Source organism: Petaurus breviceps, unplaced genomic scaffold (assembly GCF_028583685.1).
Source record: "Petaurus breviceps papuanus isolate PSGF00001 unplaced genomic scaffold, PetGlider_PUasm1.0 91133, whole genome shotgun sequence".
NCBI lineage: Eukaryota > Metazoa > Chordata > Mammalia > Diprotodontia > Petauridae > Petaurus > Petaurus breviceps.
In genome coordinates, this window is record NW_027187419.1 from 87,312,572 (window position 1) to 87,334,111 (window position 21,540).

The window sequence follows — 21,540 nt, forward strand, 5'->3', positions numbered from 1 at the left end:
ATAGAGACGGTTTAGAAACCCCGCTACTTTCTTTCTTAGAATTCCCTCCTAGCCTGTGAGATACCAGCAAAGAGACCCAGAGCCGGGGATCCGGCAGCGCTCTGGCTCCGAGGTTCTGGGGAGGAAGCCAAACAAGTAGCGCAGCTTCCGCCCCTCTGCTCAGCCAGGCAAGTTCCCGTTCTGTTTATTCCTTCCCGAGAGGTGGTAGCCTCGCATCCACAGCCACTTCCCATTGGCTGTTGACGGAACGGAAGCCGAAGAGGATGAGGGTGAACCCGGAAGTGCTTCGCGGGCAAGGCCTGGGCGACTCTTTTGAATGGAATCCGGCTGATTCATCGTGCGCTCGCCTAGCCGGGGCTGGGGGGCTTGTCGGAGTCATTGTAGCTGCTGCCACTTTCACTTCAGCATCCACGCTTGGAAAAGTCGCTTGGTTACCCACCTTCAGGTAAGGACCGTGAGGGGACAAGGCTCCGTTGGGAGCCGGCAGAGAAATCTATTGGTCTAGGCCGCTCCCAGCCCCGGATTTTCCTTAGTCACGTTGCCGGGTGGGAGCGGTGCAGGGTCCGTAAGTCGTCCCTTAGAAGCGCCCGTAGAGGAGGCAGCACTCTTAAGACTCTACTCAACTGGTTACTTTGACTGCTTTTAGTGATAGTTCCGGGTATTGGGGTTTCTTTCGTCTACTCCTTCAGCGTTTTATTTACTAAGATTTGCAATGAAGCCTCAGTTTCAGGCATCTACCTTTTAGGGACAAAAGAGAGAAGGCAAAAGGAATAAAGTCAATATCTTCCCTAAATGCCAATAACCTGTATTGCTAGAAAGTCTGCTCTACCACCAATCATTATTTCCTTTTTGTGTCTTAACAGGGATCCCCCCCAAGTTATTTTTTTTTCCTATAAAAGAACCCCCAAAACATTGAAATTCACTGATTTGGAACTTGCAAACATTCTTTATAACTTAACAAAAAGTAAAATTAAAGCATTCGCTTATTAGATAATTCAGTGGTTGCATCTTTTCCCCCCGCTAGCAGGCAGAAATCTTGTGTATTTTGCCTTTAAGGAAAACTTCCCGATGAAAAAATTTTCTGGTGTTTCTTTTGAGGGAAGGGAAGAGAGTAATCACCATAAGAGATCTTCTTTATAAATGTAATGAATAAACAAATGTTGGAGAAATCTTTAACTTAAAGCTGCTCGCTCTCTCAAGAACGAACAGGAAAATAAAGATTGGGTTTAGCCTGTAATCTATTTTACAATTGTCTTACAGACAACTCAATGGTATATTTGAAATAGAGATAGAAACCACACGATTTAGGAAAAAGTAATATGAAAGGAAAAAAGTCTCTGAGATAGAAAGGCCCTAGAGGTCATCTTACCAATCTCCTACCTGAAGCATTAACAGCCTGTATAACATCTGCTAAGAAATTGGATAGCCATCCATGTCAATTTTAAACCCTAATTCAATTTCTATTTGAACATTTCCAACTGTTCTTGCCTCTTGGAACAGACCTACTGGTTTTGAAATAGATGTGTGGTTAAGTGAACGGAAAACTTCCAATGAAGAGAAGTTTTGAAAGCTATTCTTCAAGATGCTTCATCATATTATTTATGTAGGTCAGCTCAGTTGAAGTGATCCACTGACCTTGGCATGAAATATTTTTGAACTCAGCCTTTGGGCCTGTTTAGCACTTAAAGGTTGAAAATCAACACCAAGAAACAAATTTAATTTTTATGTTAAGGGTTATTATTTAAAATTCTTGTAACAATGTTCTCTGCATGCTTATTACAACTCAATTTTATGTAAGTATATAAGAAACTTTAAAAGGCTGTATCTAAGTTACTGCGGCCAGCGCAGCTGGTGGGCTAGTGAGTGGTGAGAATAATGAGAGGAGGTGTAATCAAGAGTCTGTTTATTACAGGACCATTTCACACAGAGCCAAAGATGCAAGGAGCTCACAGAGATTTTATGCCCCCCAAGAGAATGTAGACACCCCAAAAGAATGCAGACAATGTAGAAAGATCCTACATCAAAGGAATTCAGATAATGTAGAAGGAGCCTCCTTTAATCCTTTTTACTATTTACCCTTGCTTAAGGTTAGTTTCTTATTAGGGTATTATTCTAGGACCATATCTGGAGGCATAAACAAAAAAGATTACTACAGGCCCTCTTGCTTATCTGCCCAGTAACCTTTTCAGGTAACTGTATAGGACAGAGGAATATACCATAGCAATGTCAAGGGACCCCAAAACATTCCCATCATAATACATCCTCTTGCTTGTCTGCCCTGTAGCCTTTCAGATAATAATATAGGGAAGGGGAACATTTCATTAGTGAAGCCGTCTGAAAGTTTGCTGCACTAAGTATGATACCATCACTGGAATTTGTAATTTATTCCTGAAAAAAAGAATAACACTCAATACTTCTCCCTTTCCTGCTTTCTCTGAAGCCCAGTCTTACCATTACAACCCTCACGTGAATTCTGAACACTTAATGACTTAATCGGACACTACTTTATGTTAGAGTTTGCATTATTACTTTTAACTTTGTGGAGTCTTCCTATATAGATTCAATTTGGCAAGCACTTTTCATCTATTATGTGTAAAGTTGATTGTTCCTATTCTATATTTTTTAAGTGCAGAATGCTTTTAATGCCTTCCATGTATATCTTATGCAGCACATAGGTATTTGATAAATATTTGTAAAATGAAAACTGTACATAACTTTGAACAGACATCATAATGACCATCTAGATATACTAATCTGAATAAAATTTAATTTTAAGTTCCTATTGATAGAAACATTTTTAGTAGGTTCTAAGAATCCTATTTATGCCTATTATGCCATTTTAATGACCATTTTGGTTTTCCTCCTTGAAGAAAGACTTTTAAAGCAGACAAACAAAACATTAGTACTACCCACAAATCAGTAAAACTATAGAAATAGGAAAATGAGCATTTTTACATATGACTGAAGTTTTCCTACCATAATGAAGTGAAGTGAAAAGTGGAATAAAAGGAATGTATTGGAGAAATTTTCCTTCTGAATGAGGGCTTCGGTTTTGTAAATTCCTAGAATATCAGCCTCTTCCATATTTAAATGTAAAACAAAATAAAAAGTACATTTCAAAGTGACTCATAAATTTTTATTTATTCTTTTTCATTAGTGCCCAGACTTTATTATGAGACTGTGAGTAACTGTAAATATAGTCCAATATTATTAACATCTTAGAGATTGTGCTTCTAAGCAGTTATTAAGTAAGTGAATAGGGGAAAAAAGAAATGAACAAGTGTTTTGAAAGGCATTAATGTATTCCCATTAGTAAACGGAGCTGAGTCTCTTATTTTTTGCTATTGTTTTCAGTCAAGCATTTATTAAATGTCTTTTGTTGTTGTTCATTTGATTCTGATTCTTTGTGACCCTGTGGGGTTCATGGGATTTTCTTGTCAAAGACACTGGTATCATTTGTCATTTCTTTCTCCTGGATTAAGGCAAACAGAAGTTAAGTGACTTGCCCAGGGTCACATAGCTAGTGAGTGTTAGAGGCCAGATTTAAATTCTGGTCTTCCTGAGTCCAGGCCCAAAGTCCATCTACTGAGCCACCTAGCTGCCTCCTGGTGGATTTGCCTACCCCCAGTTAGGCAAATGGGACCTACTTAAACATGAGAGAAATTTGATTCTTAAAAGCAATGAAGATGATTTTCTTGGGGATATTGGAATTGACTTGATAAATATGTCATTTAAAGAAAATCCGCTCAACTGTAGAAGGAAGCAAAGGATGTACTAGTGAGCTTAATGTGGATACCTGAAAAAATTGTCAGGTCCTTAGAATCCTAAGAATATGAAGGTATCTTAGCTGGAATATTCCTTAACTTAGTAAGCATTAAGTAAGTGCTGCCAAGCACTGTGCTAGGAGCTAGGGATGTGAAGATTAAAACAGAATAGTTCTTGCCCATGGTGAGCTTCCATTCTTTTAGAATGGAACAACATGTACCCAGAAAAGACATTAGCAACTAGGAAGGGATCAGAATAGGTCCTCTGTGAGCACTTGAGCATTATGTGAAGAGGATCATAAGATCATAGATTTAGAGCTAGACAGGCCCCTAGAAGCCTTCTAGTTAAACCCTCTCACTTTACTAATGACAAAACTCAGGCCAGAACCATCCATGTCTTACTCAAAGTGACAGAGGCAGAATTTGAAATCAGGTCCTCTGACTCCAAAGCTAGCAATTTTCTACTATGTTGAGAGTAATCCTAAGTAAACTTGGAAAAGTTGGTTGGAGCCAGATTTTGAAGAACTTTAATTAGCAAAAAGAAAAGTTTGTATTTATCTATGTTTACAGTAGCCAGTGGAGCATATTGAGCAGAAGAAAGACATGATCACATCTGTGTTTTCTGAAAGTTAGTTTGGCAGATGTGTGGAAGGTGGTTTGGAGAAGGCTTGACACAGGGAGACCAATTAGGAAAGTACTGAAATAGACAAAGTGAGAGGTAACAAGGGTTTTAGTTGTAGTGGTGGTTGTACAAGTGGAGAGGTAATGAATTCATGAGATGTTGTGAAGGAAAAATAAGACTTGGCGAGGGATTGGATATGAGAGATGAGGGAGAGTGAAGAGTTAAGGGAGTTTTCAGAGTTTCAAGTCTGGTCAAATGGGAAGGATGCCCACAGCACAAATAGGGAAGTTTGGAAGATGAACAGGTTTGGGGAAAAAGGATGTAGTTTTGTTTTGATGGGTTGAGTTTCAGATACATTTGAAACATCTAAACAGAAGTGTCTGCTTGGCAGGTGGTGATCAGGAGCAGTACCAGGACTGGATAGATAGATCTGGGAGTCATTTGGATTTCTCACCATGTCTTTGTCTTATTGGTGAGGTAAACTGAAGATCTTCAGAGAAGTCATTAGCCCAAGGGCACAGAGTAATAACTTAGTGACAGAACTGGGACCAGAGCCTATGTTTACTGATTCCTTGTGAAGTCAATAGTCAGTAAACATTTATTAGGTGTTTACTGCATGTCTGGTCCACAGATATGAATAAGAAAGCCACTGCCCTCAAGGAGATTTCTATCAAATTGAGGGAGACAAGACTCAAAAGAAAGCTGAAAAGAGGAGATAGAACTTGGCAGGGGCAGCATTGTGGAAAAGTCCAAAAAGTTCAGAGTGAGTATAGCCTGGTGGGAGATGAGATGTCTGAGGTGTTAATACTTTACCCTACTCCCTCTCTTAAAGAAGATAGTGACAATACTTTATTGAGTCCATGTTGGCTTTTTCTCTGAACTTATGTTCCTTCCATGTCCTTGTGCACTTGATTTTTGTAACTTTTATAAAGGGTGTCTTGAAAACTTTAACAGCTTAAAATTGCACTCAGACTGGGACACCTGGTATGTATCCTGATCAGATTTCATCTTGTTATATTTGACTTATTGCTTATCAGTGTTATTTTGAATAAGTGAAAAAAACATTTACTAGATCCTAATCACCGTGGTAAGTGCTGAATATAGTGAGTCCCTGCTCTCAAGGAGCTTACATTCTGACAGGAGACATCTAAGGGAATGGGGTCCAGCGAAGGAGATTTTTGTTTGGAAAGTTACAAGGATGATGAGTTAAGCCATTGGGAGGCAGATTGATATATTCTTTCCAGGAGCGCAATTGATTTAATTATGATTCTAGAACTGGAAAGGGGGGGAAAAAAGCAGCATGGTAGTTGATGAGGGAAATTGGGAGGGAAATGAAGCTTATCTGGAGCCAGGCCAGAAAAAAGTGAATGACTTGCTCTTCCAGAAAAGATTTATCTGGACATGCTGCTTAAAATCTGGGTGTCTCCAGCATCTTAACATTCTTTACTAACCTTGTGTCATCTGCAAATTTGATAAATAAGCCATCAGTGTTTTCATACAAATCACTGATTAAAAATAATGAACAGAACAAGCCAGGGCCTAGGATAAAACCCTGTAAAATATAATTAGATTGCTATCTAGATTGACAAAAACAATACTTTTTGGCAATAGTTGTTTTGTCAAAAGTTACAGATCCATTTTACTATCCAACCTACTTCACGAATGAAATATGGGACTCTTCTAAAGTTCTTCCAACTTTAAGCTACAATTCTGTTAATGCCTTTAAGTACTGACAGAGCACTTCCATGCTTCTTGGTTCCATTACTTTTTTGGGGTGATGGAGTGTGGGTACATACAAGTGGTGCAATGGAAAAGGTACAAGAGCCAGAGGACCTGGGTTCAAATTCGGCCTCTTATTTACTACCCTGAAGGAATAATAAATATTGTGGACAATTCACTCTTCCAGATAGACCTATCTGAGCATACTGCTTAAAATCTGAGTATTTGGTCTTTACCTCCTAGCACAGTGTCACCTGTAGATTTGTTACACATGCCATTGATGCTTCATCTATACAGAGTATAATATACAAAATGGATTGATCATTTTTGTGGAAAGACACCAGAAACTATGAATAAGGAAAGTTTTCATATAGAAGTTGTTATTTAGTGGAACCTCGAAGAAGACTAGAAATTTTGTGAGGCAGAGGGAAGGAGGGGAGTACATTCCAGGGACAGAGAAAAACCTTTGCAAAGACATGGAAATGGGATAGGAGGCTGTATGTGAGGAGCAATAAGAACATAATTTTGATTGATCTATAGTATGTAAAAGGAGATTGATATGTAATCAGGTCAGGTTGTCAGGCTTTAAATGTCATAGAGAAGATTTTATGTTTGATAATAGATCAAATTATAAGCATATAAATGAAATAAATTAATAATAAGGAGCCACTAGAATTTATTGAGAAGGAAAGTGTCAGACCTGCACTTTAACACAATCTCTTTGATGGTTTTGCAGAGGAAGATATAGGGCGTAGGAGGTGGATAGATAGGAGGAATGATCTCACTTATTTTCAGTCTCTCCCTGTCTTGGATTCTACTGCCTAGAAATAGACCCATATCTTCCCCATTCTCAAAAAACCTTCACTTGATAGTTCCTTCTTACCATCCAGTATCTCTTCTGTCTTTTCTGGCTAAACTCCTTGAAAAGGTCACCTGCAGTAGTGCCTCCACTTTCTCTCCTCTGACTGTCTTCTTAACCTCTTAAAACCCCTTAAAACTCAGCTTCCCACCTTATTATGCCACTGAAATTGTTCTCTCCAAAATTACTGGTGATCTCTTAGTTGACAAATACAATGGCCTTTTCTCAATCTTCAGTCTCCTTTACCTCTCTGCAGCCTTTGACACTGTTGATCCTTTCTCCTCCTTTCTCTCTAGATTTTCAAGACACTACTCTCGCTTGGTTTTCTTACTACCTCTCTGATCTTTCTCTGTAGTCTTTGCCAATCCTCCTCCAGATCATGCCCTCTCAGTGTTTTGTCCTGAGTCCTCCTCTGTTCTCCCTTTATATTATTTCTTTGGTGGTCTCATCAGCTCCCATGGATTTAATTACTATCTTTTTGCTAATGATTCTCAAATCTACCTATACTGCCCTAACATCTCTTGTTAAGTCGTTTCAGTGGTGTTCAGCTCTTTGTGACCCTATTTTGGGGTTTTCTTGGCAAAGATTCTCCATCTCTATCTCATTTTACAAATGAGGAACTGAGGCAGACAGGGTTAAGTAACTTGCCTGGAGTCATACAGCTAGTAAGTATCTGAGGCCAGATTTAAACTCATGAAGATGAGTAATCCACTGTGCCATCCAGCTTCCCCCTAGCATCTCTGATGACCTCCAGTCTCACATCTCTAACTACCTTTGAGACATCTTGAATTGGATGTCCAGTAGACATCTTAAACTCAATATGTCCAAAACTGAACTCATCTTTCCTCTTAAATTTTTCCCTCTTCTTATCTTCCGTATTACTGTAGAAGGCAATACCATGCTCCCAGCCCCTCAGATTGGCAAACTGGATGTTATCCTGGATTCCTCATTATCTCTAACCAGTGCCCTCCCCCACTACCCACCCCCATTCTGTGACCAAGACCTATTGATTTCACTTTTACAATAATTCTCGAATATTCCCCCTTCTCTCCTCTGATCCTCACTTTAGTGCAGGCCCTAAGTTTCACACTTGGGCTATTGCAATAGCTTCTGGTAGATATTCCTGCCTCAGTCCTGCCCACTCCAATCCATCCTCCATTGAGTCACCAAAGTGATTTTCCTAAGTCACAGGTCTGACCATGTCAGCCCTCTACTTAAGATACTCCAGTGGTTTCCTTTCATCTCCAAGATCAAATACAGAACTTTCTTTTTGCCATTTAAAGTTCTACTTAGCCTCTTTATACCTTTCCAGTCTTATACCTTCCTTCCTTCCATATACCCGTCAGTGTAGTGACACTGGCCTCCTTGCTGTTCCTGAACAAGACATTCCATCTCTCTTTACCAAGCATTTTCTTTTCTCCCATTCCTGGAATGCTTTCCCTCTTTATCTCTGTCCACTGACTTTCCTGACTTTCTTTAAGTTTCCACTAAAAATTCCATCTTCTATAGGAAGCCTTTCCCAACCACTCTTAATTCTGTTGCCTTCTCTCTCTTATTTCCTATATATTATACTGTATATAGCTTACTTTGCATATATGTGTTTGCATGATGTCTCCTCTATTAGATTGTGAGCTCCTTTGAGGGCAAGGACTGTCTTTTCTCGATTTTTGTATCTCCAGTGCTTAGCACAGCACCTGACTGACTAATAGATGGAGACTTGAGGCAAGAAATTAAGAGAATATTGTAATTGTGCAGTCAAGAGATGATGAGGGCTTTAGCTAATTAGGGTGGTGGCTATGTGACTGCAGTGAAGTACCAAAGATGTACCATGCTGTGAGCTTAAAAGTAATGTCTCTTATCAACTTGGATCTCAGGATTTGATTACAAGTATGATGCTTTATATAAATGATTCTTCCATTATATTGTTTTGAGAGTGTGGGAGAAAAAGAGTAACCATTTTGACTGGACTGTGGGGAGGGGGGAAGGGAAGTAATGTATAATAAGTCCAGAAAGAGCAATTGTAGCCAAGATGTAAAGGACTTCAAAAGCTAACCAGAGACAGAGGATAGCTATTGGAATAGGTGACATAGATCTGCACTTCAGGACACTCACTTTGGCAACTCTGTGGTTGGAGGTTGAACTGGAGTGCAAAGAGAAAGGTGATGGGTGACAAAGAACTGAAAAAGATGGTGGCTTTGTAACTAGAGAGAAAGGACTGATATGAGAGACTATGGCTGTAGATGTGGCAAGATTTGGCAACTAAGTATATATAAAGTAGGAGAGAGCGAAGAGTTGAGATTATCACTGAAGTTACAAACCTTAGAGACTACAAAGCTGATGATAGCTTTGATAATAGTAAGGAATTTGGTAGAAGACTAGTTTTGGGGATAGATATTTGCGGCACGTTGAGTTAAAAGATGTCCCTGGGACATTGAGTTCAAAATATCCAGTAAGCAGTTTAGTGATTGTACCTGTCATTCTTCCTCTTCCCACCTTACCCCGCCCCTTACAATCAGTCAGGAGCATTTATTAAGCACCTACTATGTGCCAGGCCCTTTGCTAAGCATTAGGGACACAGGTATAATTTTGTTTTTTAAATCACGATTCTGAAAGAGCTTATGTTTTAACAGGGAATGCAATATTCTGCAAATTTAATAGTCTTCTATACAGAATAAATAGAAAATAAATGCAAGGCAGTTAGGAAAGTAGGGCTCTAGTAGTTAGGGGAGTTTGAGTTTCAGTAGAAATTGATGCTTGAACTGCATCTTAAAGGAAGAATGGGATTTTATGAGGTGGAGGTGTGGAAGTACATTATAGGCAGGGGGAATGGGCAGTGCAAAGGCATTGAGATGGGACCTGGAGTGCCTTATGTGAGGAACATAAAGATTAATATATTTGTACTCTAAAGTACATAAAGGGTTAGAATGATAGATTGTGGCCAAGAAATAAAGGACTTTAGAAACGAAACAGTAAGTCCTATTTTATCCTAGCAACTTTAGGGAGTCACTGGAGTCTTTTGAGTAGAGTATTGACATGGTCAGATTTATGCCTGAGAAATTCACTTTGGCATATGTGTTGGAACCTGGATTGGGGTGAGGAGACATTTGAGGCAAGACAACTAATTAGGAGGAGACTGCAAAAGTCCAAATTAGAAGTAATGAGTATCTGAAGTGGTGGCTTTGTGACTGGAGAGGAACTGATGCAGATGCAGTATTAGAGGTTAAAACTGCAAGATTTAGCAACTGGATATGTGAAGTAAGGAAAAGTGGGGACTTGGGTAACACTGAGGTTTATGAACTGAGAGGCTGGATGAATAGGGACAGAAATAGGAAAGTTTCATATAGGTTTAATATGAAGAATTACAAATTTTATTTTGAACGTGTTGATTTTGAGATGTCTCAAGGACATCTGAATTGAAGTGTCTAGTGGTGATGTCTGTGAATCATCTGTGTACAGGTGATAATTAACCAGTAGGAAGTGATAAGGTTGCCAAGGGAGAGATTGTAAAGAGAGAAGAGGACCTAGGACAGAGCCAGAGGGTATTGATGTGGAGAATCCTTCAGAAAAGGTGACTGAGAAGAAAGGGTAAGAAAAATAGAGAGAGGAAAGAGTATTCATTCTGCAGAGAGACGTCCAAAAGAATGAGGATTGAGAGAAGAATATCAGGTTTGGTAAAGAGATTTTAAAGAGCAGGTTCATTTGAGTTGATAAGATCAGAAGACATATTGTAAAAAGTTGAGTGACAGAAGAGGAAGTGGAATATAGATAGATTTTTTTCTAAGAGTTGAGTGATCTGAGAGGGAGAAGACCTGTGGAATGATGACCTGAGTAGATGGTAGGGTCTAATGAGGGTTTGATTTTTTTTTTTTAAGGATGGAGGAGATTTGTACAGGTTTGAAGGCAGTAGGGAAGGAACCATTAGTTAGGGAAAGCTTGAGGGGACACAGTTGAAGAGGCGATTTGCTGGGCAAGACTGATGAATGTGGGCTCAAGAGTCTAATAAAAGTATTAGCCTGGCAAGGAGAAAGGCCACCTTATTGGAGAGAGCAGGGAGAAAAGGGAAGTCAGGGCAAATATCCTTAATTTTCTCAGTAAAGCAAGAGGCAGGGTCCTCAGTTGAGAGATAGGGGAAAGATAAAGGAGACTTGAGAGAATGGAAAGTTTGGAATAGCTTCTGTTCAGAATGAAAGAATCAGTTGGAAAGTTACCAACTCAGAGATGATAACTGAAGTGTTCAGAAGATAAAGTCACTAACCAAGAGAATGTTGATAGAAAACATAGGAAAGGGAAGAAAAGAAAACAGAAGAAATTTAAGATTAGTCCTAGAAGAGGGAGAACCATGAAAATGAAGAGTCACAAAGAAAAGGTTTCAAGGAAAGTGTGGTAAAAAGGGGCTCATGAAATAGAAACTTCAAAGAGAATGGTCCTTAGGGACCTCTATTCAATGTTAGTCCAGAAAAGGGTCTGCTGTGATACAATTGATGATACCAAGGTGGGATGAAGGGGGAAATGAACCTCTTAAAGACCTCTTTCACTAGCTCTGCCATATTTAAAATTAGAATGTTTGAAGGGACCTTGGAGGTTCTCCTACCCAAGTCATGAGGACTATCTAGAGCAGGGGTGGGGAATTTAAGGGAATATGTTCTGTAAAGTTTGGTTGAGGACCTAGAGAGTCACAAGTGGCCTTGAAGCCACAGGTTCCTCACCCCTGGTCCAGAGGCCTTCTTGTCCTTTTTCTGGTAGTTTTGTGAAACATATGGACGGACCCCTTCTCAGAATAATATTTTTGGTTTTTTTTGGGGGGGGTGTTACTTTTTGGAGGGGAGAATGCAGGGCAATTGGGGTTAAGTGACTACCCAAGGTCACTAAAATAGTGACCAGGTGAGAAACAGAAATATGCTTCACTTACCTGTTTTTTCAGACTATGATAACAAGTACCTGGCTTTGGAGAGTATATTGTACTTATCTGTCTTGTACATTCCAAATTTGCTATGCTAAATAATAGCACACATTTCTAAAAAATAAATAATTCTTAGTGTACAGTTTGGAAATCACAGGGCTAGTTTTGTGTTGTGTCTGAGGCTGCATTTGAATGGGTCCTCCTGACTCCAGCGCCAGTGCTCTATTCACTGTGCCACCTAGGCACCCTGAGAATGATGTTTTTAAATCCATAGGATTAAGGAAGATAATTATATTGAAAAATATTTATTAAAAACAATAGCCCTTTATTTCCCTCCCCTACCCTCCAATCTCTTTTCCTCTTATCTACTGTAGCTTTTTTCCTGGTCCAGCTACTATTATTGACTTCATGCTGCGAAGGTTACAGAGAAGGAATAGTTCTCATATATCCTAGGATGTAACTCTGAATTAATTTTATTTAAACAGAAATTTGTTTTAAAGGATTTGGGGTGGGAGGGAGACATTTGTGTTTCAACATGAACCAATATTCAGACAAAGTACTCCTCCCGAAGTACATGTCCATGTAAATATCTAATCAGCATCATTTAATGACTGCAATGGATTTAGTATTTGTCACTTTCTATCTTTCCTAGTTCTTTTTAATTGTTAACATATTAAAAAGTGTATGCTTTGACTTTGAAAATATAGTAACAAACTTGTCAACTGTATTTAACTTGAGTTTTCTTGTTGCTTTTAATGTTTTGTTTACATTATTGGTAGTCATGGTGTATGTTTGAGTTGTCAAAGTAACTGGCCTGCCAAACTCCCTATATGTGGCAGAACCAGATTAAAATGTAATTGGAAAACGTTTAACAAAATAAATAAAAATACACTGCAACTATTTTATTTTGTGGTTTCCTAAGTCAACATGTGACCAGTAGGGATCCATTTCTGTTTGAGTTTGTTACCGTTGTTGTATGTTGGGTTTTTTTTTTTTTTGGCTCTGCCCTTTTGTGTCTTAAAATTCATTTAAGATAATAAAAAGCATACTATTTTATATATACGTATATATTTTATACACACAGTCTAATGTAGTCTTAAAATAGTCTATAGTCTTAAAAAAAATTTTGTGACCTGGTCTGGCAACCAGTGACATAATGTTTCTGTAGAAAAGTACTTTCCTAATTCTAAAAAGATTACAAAGTTGACCTTTGGAATAAAAATTATTTATTAGCTGGGGACTTCTATCCTATTGCGATGATAAATGTTTGTGGACTCACAGAGCTTCTGTATTGTAGGAAAACATCTGGGGGGAATATTAAATGGAATATCATGATTTCAACATGTTAGATAATTCTACAGTGTTGGGAAAGGATGCCTGAAGAATTAACTTCTAGTATGCTGTAGCATTCAGAAACTACTTTTGATTTTTGTTCTGCTTGCTTAATCTTCATAATCATCACAGTTACTCCCTCCTCTTTTTTTTTAATTTAGGAAAAAGAGTCGAGAAAAAGAGGTACTTGGGAAGACTTGCACTTTGAAACTGCTGCAAAGATCAAGAGTTTTAACTAAGAAGAATTTTTGCCAACTTCAACAAATTGAAGCCTGAAATATTGTAGTTAGTGACCAGGTGAGAAACAGAAATATGCTTCACTTACCTGTTTTTTCAGACTATGATAACAAGTACCTGGCTTTGGAGAGTATATTGTACTTATCTGTCTTGTACATTCCAAATTTGCTATGCTAAATAATAGCACACATTTCTAAAAAATAAGTAATTCTTAGTATACAATTTGGAAATCAGCGTTGATTTTGCAACATATTTTAAAATATTACTTCTGTTTTCTGTTAACTTTTAAAATAGTGCCTTTAAATGTATTTGAAAACATTTTACTAAAAGTTTTTTGTATTTAATATGTCATCAAAATTAAAACATTTTCAGGGAAAAAAATTTCTTGATTTATCTGTATGTAGATCAGTTATTTAAAAACACAATTTTACTAAAAACACAAATTTTGCTGGCCATATTTTCTTCCCCTCTGCTTCTTACCTTGCTCTCAGTTTTCACAGCCTCTGGAAGTCTGTATTAAATCTTTGAAAGCTATAAAGCAAAAAAAGATATTTATATTTATTAAATTAGCATATTTTTCTTAGTTATATCTTTTGATTGCTTCTTAAAATTTTGATCTTCAAGGTCATGTTTAGAAAAAGGATTTTTGTTTTGAATTTATTTGATGCCATGCTGAGAACATTTTTTCTCTGCTCAGTAATAGAGAAATGTATACCAATCTACTTATTTTTACTGTTTAGATTCCTTTAATATTCTTATGAGCATGTCCATGTAATAATAGGAATGTTCATGAAACCGTAGAGATTTGATGAGGGTTTTTCATTACTCTTGGTATTAATTGAGATGGAAATTGTATGGTATATGTGTTTTTGCTTTACAAACTCTTTGTAAGCAAACTATTCATTAAGCTGTACTTTGTCACTAGTTTTAAAAAAAAAAATTAAATAGTCATTAAGGTCTAAGCTAAGGGAACTTTAAAAGTTACTCAGTAATTTCCATTTTCAGCATGGTTCAGCATGTGGGTTTATAAACAGTACTTTTCTTAGTGTTATAATGATCACAGCACTTTACTGAATTTCAGTGTCTTTGACAGTTTCATTTGGTAAAACAATGTGGACAAATATTCAACTAAGACAAAGTCATTTTGCTTGGGATTGTTTCCAGTGACAGTAATGACATGTTCTAAAATATGTAGCTTTGGAGGGACAGAAGAATCCTTTAGTCATTTTGAAAAATAAAACTACTAATATTTTAGGTATGCAAGAGTTAGATGCTTACTCTTTTTAAATATTGAGTGTCAATTATGTGGTCATTGAGACCACCTAAATATGTAAATATATGTGTATGTGTGTGTATATACATATATACACATGTAGACACAGACACATATTCACATACTTCTCTTTGACATTTGTCTACCTATTCTGCCTGAGATATTCATGTTCATAGAAATTATTTCTCCTCTTTATCCAAATATACCAAAATAAATCAAATTGTTTTTAATAATAAATTAAATCATATTTATACTTAATGACTCATAATTACAGCACTTAATAGCTTAGCACTTCCTGAATGAAAAAGGCACATTTCCCTATATTTGCTCCCCAGTATCTGAAATAAATGAAATTTCTGTGTAGCTTCTAGAACATTAACTGAATGCATTTAATGTTTACTTTATAGTATTTCTTTTTAGTATAATGAGTTCATTAAAAAAAGCTTTTGATGCTAATTCAGAGATCCATAATCTGCTCACAATGTCTTTCACATGTAGTTTTGATGATAACTGACAAGCTGTAAGTTAATTAGCACAGAACTTACTAATGAGGATGTTAAAATTTAATTTAAAAGTGAGGATTTTTATTTGTACACTCTGGACAAATTGACGCACACTCAATCATATACATGGTAAGTATTCCAGGCACTTCTCTTATTCAGGTACTGTTATCTGATAACAATAAGAAAATATAATTAACTTGATAGCAAAGTTTTGAAAACTATGCTAAGATTGCTTGTCTTTAAAACTGGGGATAACCCAAAACCAAAGCAGTAAAATAAGGTCTGTTAATTAGCGTAGAAGACAGCTTCTTGAATTAATATGTGGTGTTAATTAACAGGAAGTCTGATGTTGTGTTGTAATTACCACCAATATTTTTGACATACTGAGTGACTGAAGGTGAATTATATAGATAGCAATTGAGTAAACACTTTTGTGCTTAGGAACGTTTTCCTTTGTTTCTGTTTTCTAGAAATATGGACAGACTACTTCGACTTGGAGGAGGTATGCCTGGGCTTGGCCAGGTCAGTATACAGTTTCTCAGTGTATCTTTGAACATTAAAAAAAAAAAGATAAAACCATTTTCTGGGTTTCTAGAAGTAAGAGAAATCTCAAGAAAATGACCCCACAGATGCCCTTATAGCTTTAGTGCTATCTTGCTACACTAAGGTTATATGGAGAGCACATTTATCTTAATTGATATTCTGCCCTGGGAATAATAAAGTTAACTACTTGTTTTCATTTAATATTTTGAGATAGAAGATTTTCAAAGTTGCCTTTTGTTAAAAGGCTAGATTACTTAAAATAAAAAGCTAGGTTACTTAAAATACCTAATTTGTTTAAACCCATAAACTTTATTAGTAATATGTATGCAAAATTAAATATCAGTACTATTAGTAGTAGTCTAAAAGTGATCACCAAAATTAGTTATGTGTATGAAGTCGTATGTTGTCAGCTACCATGTGCCTTGTACATAGTTGGTGTAAAATAAATGTTTACTTTTTTTAAAAAGCATGTGATTATGTCTTTTTTCCCTTTTAATATTTTGTATAGATATGATTTCTTTTACATTAGCTGATTACGAAATAATGATCTAAGTATCTTCTTTGTTTCATACAATTTATGTGGAGGATAGAGGGAAGCAGTGTAACTATTCTGTCTTCTGGAGCCAATAAATATATTCTGTCTTCTGAACTCTGTGCTGAGTAGTGAAGGAGTAACTGAAGAATAGCATAACAAGTATTGAATTAGATTCAGAAGAATTGGGTTCAAGTATTAAGTCTGCAAATTCTTATTAACTCACTTATTATTAGAAGTATATCCTTTGGCCGCTTTCTGAGCCACAGTTTCATCATTTCTAAAATTAGGATAATGATGCTTTTCTTTCTGATTTTACAGGATTATTGGAAGGATCAAATAAGAGAAAGAATATAAAGCACTTTTCAAATTGTAAAGGACTATTCTTAAAGTCATCTGTCATTCATCTACTCCAATATTGTATGCATCTCTTTGTGTTGTTCATTTCTAATTTTCCATTTCTGTAGAAATGTGTTTAGTTTACATATTTAAGTTCATGGATGACCCTAGAGATAATCTAGAGCAGTTACTTCACTTTACAGAAAACCCAGTTCTCGACAGTCTATTTTTAATATCTCATTTTTGTTATTTAGTCATCAGCATCCCTGTAGTTCATTATTACCATAAGAGGTTGTTGTCTTCTTCATTTTAAGATGTTTATTCTAAGAACTAATATCCTTGGTGTGAAAGTTGAAGAAGTTTTTTGGTATTGTGTTGTTGAGGCATTTAATTTCATAGCTTGTGTGTAAATTCATTCATTAGATAGACGGCCAAATTCTATTTTGGTTCGTAATTATTTCATATTTTCTTTAGAGAGCTAAAAATCTCTTCCTGATAGTTTATTGCATCCTGGAGCAGTCTTCAGTTATTTTTAGTTTCTTTTTCTTAAGCAGTTTTGAGTATTTCTCATGTTTCTTTGCTGCCAACCTGCTTCATGACTCTTCATTTTTCTAACATCTGCGTAGTCTAATCCTTCAGACTTATGCCTCCTCAGGCCTTTCTGAACTTGACGCCTACTGAAGCTGTTTTGAGATACACAGTAAACTTTCCAGATGTCTTCTAGAATTTCCTGGATTTGATTTTAAATTAATTATAAAAACATATAACATTTTTTTAAACCTTAATATTCATATTATAGCCAAGCATTGTAGCATACAAAAATTTCTTAAGGGAATTAGATTAACTTAATAGAAATATATAAAGGATCAGTGGTCATAGGCTTATAATTTTAGGCGAAAAAGACTTTTTAAGGTCCTCTAGTCCACACACACACACACACACACACACACACACACACACACGCACACACACGTGCGTGCACCACCCCCATTTTACAGATGAAGAAACTGAAGCCCGGAAAGATTAATTTCTTTGCCTAAGCTCACAGTTGGGATTTGAACCCAGGTCTGTAATGTCATCTGTAGGAAATCTCATGATACCACAGTATCATGCCAGGAGCCACGTAGATAAGTCCTAGGGAGGAGTTTCTTGAGGCACTTGTCATGGACCATTTATCTATTAAGTGTCTGAGGTGAGATCTTTCCAGTGTCATGTTCCAAACCCTCTTCACTCCACCTTGTAACTTCTGTTCAGATATTAAAAATAAACAGCTGACTTATATGGAACTTTCCTTGTTGGAGCCTCACAATAGCCCTGTTAGCCTTTAGACAGATGAAGAAACTGAGGCTTAGAGAACTTATATGACTTGCTGAAAGTTACACAGCTAGTAAGTGTCTTCATTAAGATTTGAATCTAGGTCTCACCTTAATCCAACATTTTTTGCACTGTACCAGGGGTGGGGAACCTGTGGCCTCCAAGCTACATGTGGCCTTCTAGGTTCTTAGGTGCAGCCTTTTGACTGAGTCCAAGTTTTACAGAACAAATCCTTTCATTAAGGGATTTGTTCTGTGAAGTTCAGATTCACTCAAAAGGCCACACTTGAGGACCTAGAGGGCCACATGTGGTCTTGAGGCCACAGGTTCCCCACCCCTGCACTGTATTATATTTCTTCTCAGAATTAAATTCCTTAGGAAGTGGCTATAGTAATTATGACATTAACAGTCTACACCAAGAACATTCTTGTGTTTCTCTTAGGTGTCCCAGTCTTCTTATTGAATTAAATGATGTCAAAATGACCATTACGAACCTTTGCTCTGTTAATTATTGGAAAAATTTAACATTTGCTAAACAGTCTTTTTTAGATTCTGATTAATCAGCATATGTATTCAGTGGTTGCTATATATTTTTTGATTTAGGACATGTTGCATAAGGTTCTAATGTCATTCATGTTTGTTTCATATTCCCGAGGAGATTTTAAGCTCTTGCAGCAGAGCTTAATTCTTTCATCATTCTCTGAGTCTTATTTCTTGTTATGGTTCTGTCATTATCATTTTGCTTAGTAGAGCTTTTACCACAATCAGTGATAATAAATGAGATTTCTTTCCCCTTCTCCCCTCCCCCCACCCCAAATTCTTATTTATTCTCTTTTAACTTTATTTACCTTTAGGTATTTAAAAAAAAATCTTGCTTACTGTGTTTCATTGCAAAATACTTCTTTTCACCTTATTAAATGTTAAAGTACACATATTTTTAATAAGAAAAAAGACAAGGGGGGATTTGGAGTCAGAGCATTTGGCAAAGAATACCAGCTCTCTTCTTTGCTTCTTGTGTGACTTGGACCTCATTTTCCACATATTGAAACTAACAGGTTGAACAAGAGGATCTTTAAGATCCTTTTTCACTCTGAATCCTGTGATTTGAAAATCAAAAGATAAGCTAACTTTTTAATGAATGTAGTTACTTTTGACCCTGTAATACATATTAATAGTAATAATAATAGCTTGCATTTATATAGCACTTTCATGTTGTAGAGTGCTTTAAATATCTCATTTTACCCTCACAGCCCTTTCAAGTAAGTTCCAAATTATACGTCATAGGAAGAACTTAAGAATTTAGTGTATTTCTACACTCTGTGTGTGTGTGTGAGTGTGACAGAGACACTGATAGTAGCATTTTCTAATTCTTCTGCAATCTTAACAGTGGCTCATTGGTACTTAAAATCTTCTGGCTGTTTGCATTATTTTTTTCTTTGCCTTGAAACCTCTGGATTTTAGCTATGATGTGCCAAAGAGTTTTCATTTTGGTATTCCAGGAGGTGACTTGTATGTTCTTTGTATTTTCACTTTGCCCTTTGTTTTTTAGATCTGAGCAGTTTGCATTTATAATTTTGAAATATTGTATCCAGTATTTTTTTTTTGGTCAAAATTTTCTGATGATAATCTAATGATTCTTAGATGATTTCTCCTTGTTTCATTTTCTAGGTTAGTTGTTTTTGTTATTTTACACCTTACATTTTTTGTAGACTTTTGATTTTGTTTTATTTCTCATTGCTCAGAGTTGCTTTTTAGTTGGTTCAACCTGATTTTTATGGAGTTCATTTCTTGGGTAAGGAAGGCCTTTCCCTGTCTGTGTTATGCTTTTAATCCTTATTACCTCCTTAGTTCTCATTTCCTTGAACATTGCATTTTATATGTTTTGTTTTGTTTCTTTCAGGTATTTTTGTAGAACTTGTGGCCAGGGCATTCTTTTTTCTCACTTTTTATCTTTTTTACTTTTTTCTCTTTTGACTTTTTTCTGGCTCTTTATGGACTTTTCATGAAGTTAATCTCTTCTGGGTTTACCTCATGGACTCCTCTCAGTCCAAAGTATTTCTTCATTGTGTTAGAATTTTCTTTTGTTTCCTCTTATCTCCAGCAATATTTTCTGGATTGGGGCTTTGTACTTGGATCAGATTCTTCTTTTGCATACATAATATTATATGATGTGGGGCTGGCCCAGCTTGTTTTTAGATGTGGTAGCTAAGACTAAACTTACATCTTCAGAATTCCTGGCTATTGCTCAGTATGCTGGTGGTTCAATTTAGCTTTTGACCTTGGCCACTTCTCTCTCTCCCTCCATGCACACTTCCAAAGCCAATTATTTCCTGTGACCCTGAGAGGCTCCATAATTTGTCGACTGTGCTGTTCACCAGTCTAGTGCAAGACTCCTGGTGTCCTGGGCCTCTTTCCTATTGGCTTGAGTGTGGACACCATGAGTGTTGGCCTGTCTGAGGTTCCAGCATGGGCTGACTAGACCTTGTGCTGTAGGCTAGTCTGGTCCCTTCTGGGGCAGCCAGGGCCCAGGCTACCATGGCCCCTGGGTGGGAGATTGACTTGGCCCTGTCTTCTCAGGCTGGGTCTGGGGTTGAGGCTGGGAATGGAGCTGGGAGTGCCTTAGCTTCAGGCTGTTTGTACTTCTGCCTCTGCCTTCCTCTATTCCAGCTTATCTCCCTCAGAGCTCCCTAGATTTCAGTAGCCTTCTTGTGCAACTTGGCCTGGATAGAGGAGCTCAGAGCTATTTCTTTTTGATTTACTTTCTCTTTGTTCCCCCTCAGTATACTTTCAGACCTTGATTGGTATGTTTGTGTGTTATTTGGACTCTTGTAGGTCATGCTACCATCTTCTGGGAATCACGATAGGGAAGAAGGTTCATCGACCTACTTGGTGAAAACAGGTTTTCTTCCCCACAGCTGATAAGAACTCCAGGTCTCTCACAGAAGCAGAGGTGTGCAGCCCTCCATACTTGAAGGGACACCCTGTGAGACCCTGTAGAACATTTAGTTATGTAGGATGAGGGAGAGGTGGAATTTTTTTCCTTTGCAGCTTTGGACTTGAATTACATTTCAGCAGTCAATAGTGAATGCATCCTTTGGGACCAATTTTGTGGTGTTTTATCATGAAATGGAATGAAAAGTAAAGTAGTCACTAAGTAAAGGAAATTGCTGATTATCTTTGCAGGGAAACCTTCCATTTTTAACTCTCCCTTTCAATGACAACACTAGTTTTGTTGTTCCTGCTATCACCTGTGCAAAGGCCTAAGTGTAGAAGATGGAATGTATATACACACAGTAGCTGGCAGGCTAGTTGGACTAGAATTAATTATTCAGCAGGTATTTGTTAAGTGCCTGCTTTGTGCCAGGTACTATGTTGTGCAAAGACAGAAGTGACAGTCTTTAAGGAACTGGTTTTCAATCCGGGGAGGCAACATTCATTTATAAGTAAATACAAGGCAATGGGAGAGGGGGTGAGATGCTCATTAGCAACTGAGGGATAACAATAATTGTAACTAACATTTATAGAGTGTTAACTATGTGTTGGGCATTGTACTAAGCCAGGGATGGGAAACCTGCGGTCTCAAGGCCATATGTGGCACTCCAGG

At 37.2% G+C, this 21,540-nt stretch overlaps 1 protein-coding gene across 1 annotated transcript in view; it reads left to right on the forward strand.

The window, feature by feature from the left end:
* The first annotated feature begins 247 nt into the window (after positions 1-247).
* The window catches only part of PSMD14 (proteasome 26S subunit, non-ATPase 14), a 105,324-nt gene continuing 84,031 nt past the window's right edge, over positions 248-21,540 (forward strand). The window contains exons 1-3 of the mRNA XM_069080334.1: positions 248-445; positions 13,358-13,493; positions 15,680-15,731. Coding sequence (XP_068936435.1) covers positions 15,684-15,731 — 48 coding nt within the window. The 5' untranslated portion in view covers positions 248-445; positions 13,358-13,493; positions 15,680-15,683. The remainder of the gene's footprint in view (positions 446-13,357; positions 13,494-15,679; positions 15,732-21,540) is intronic.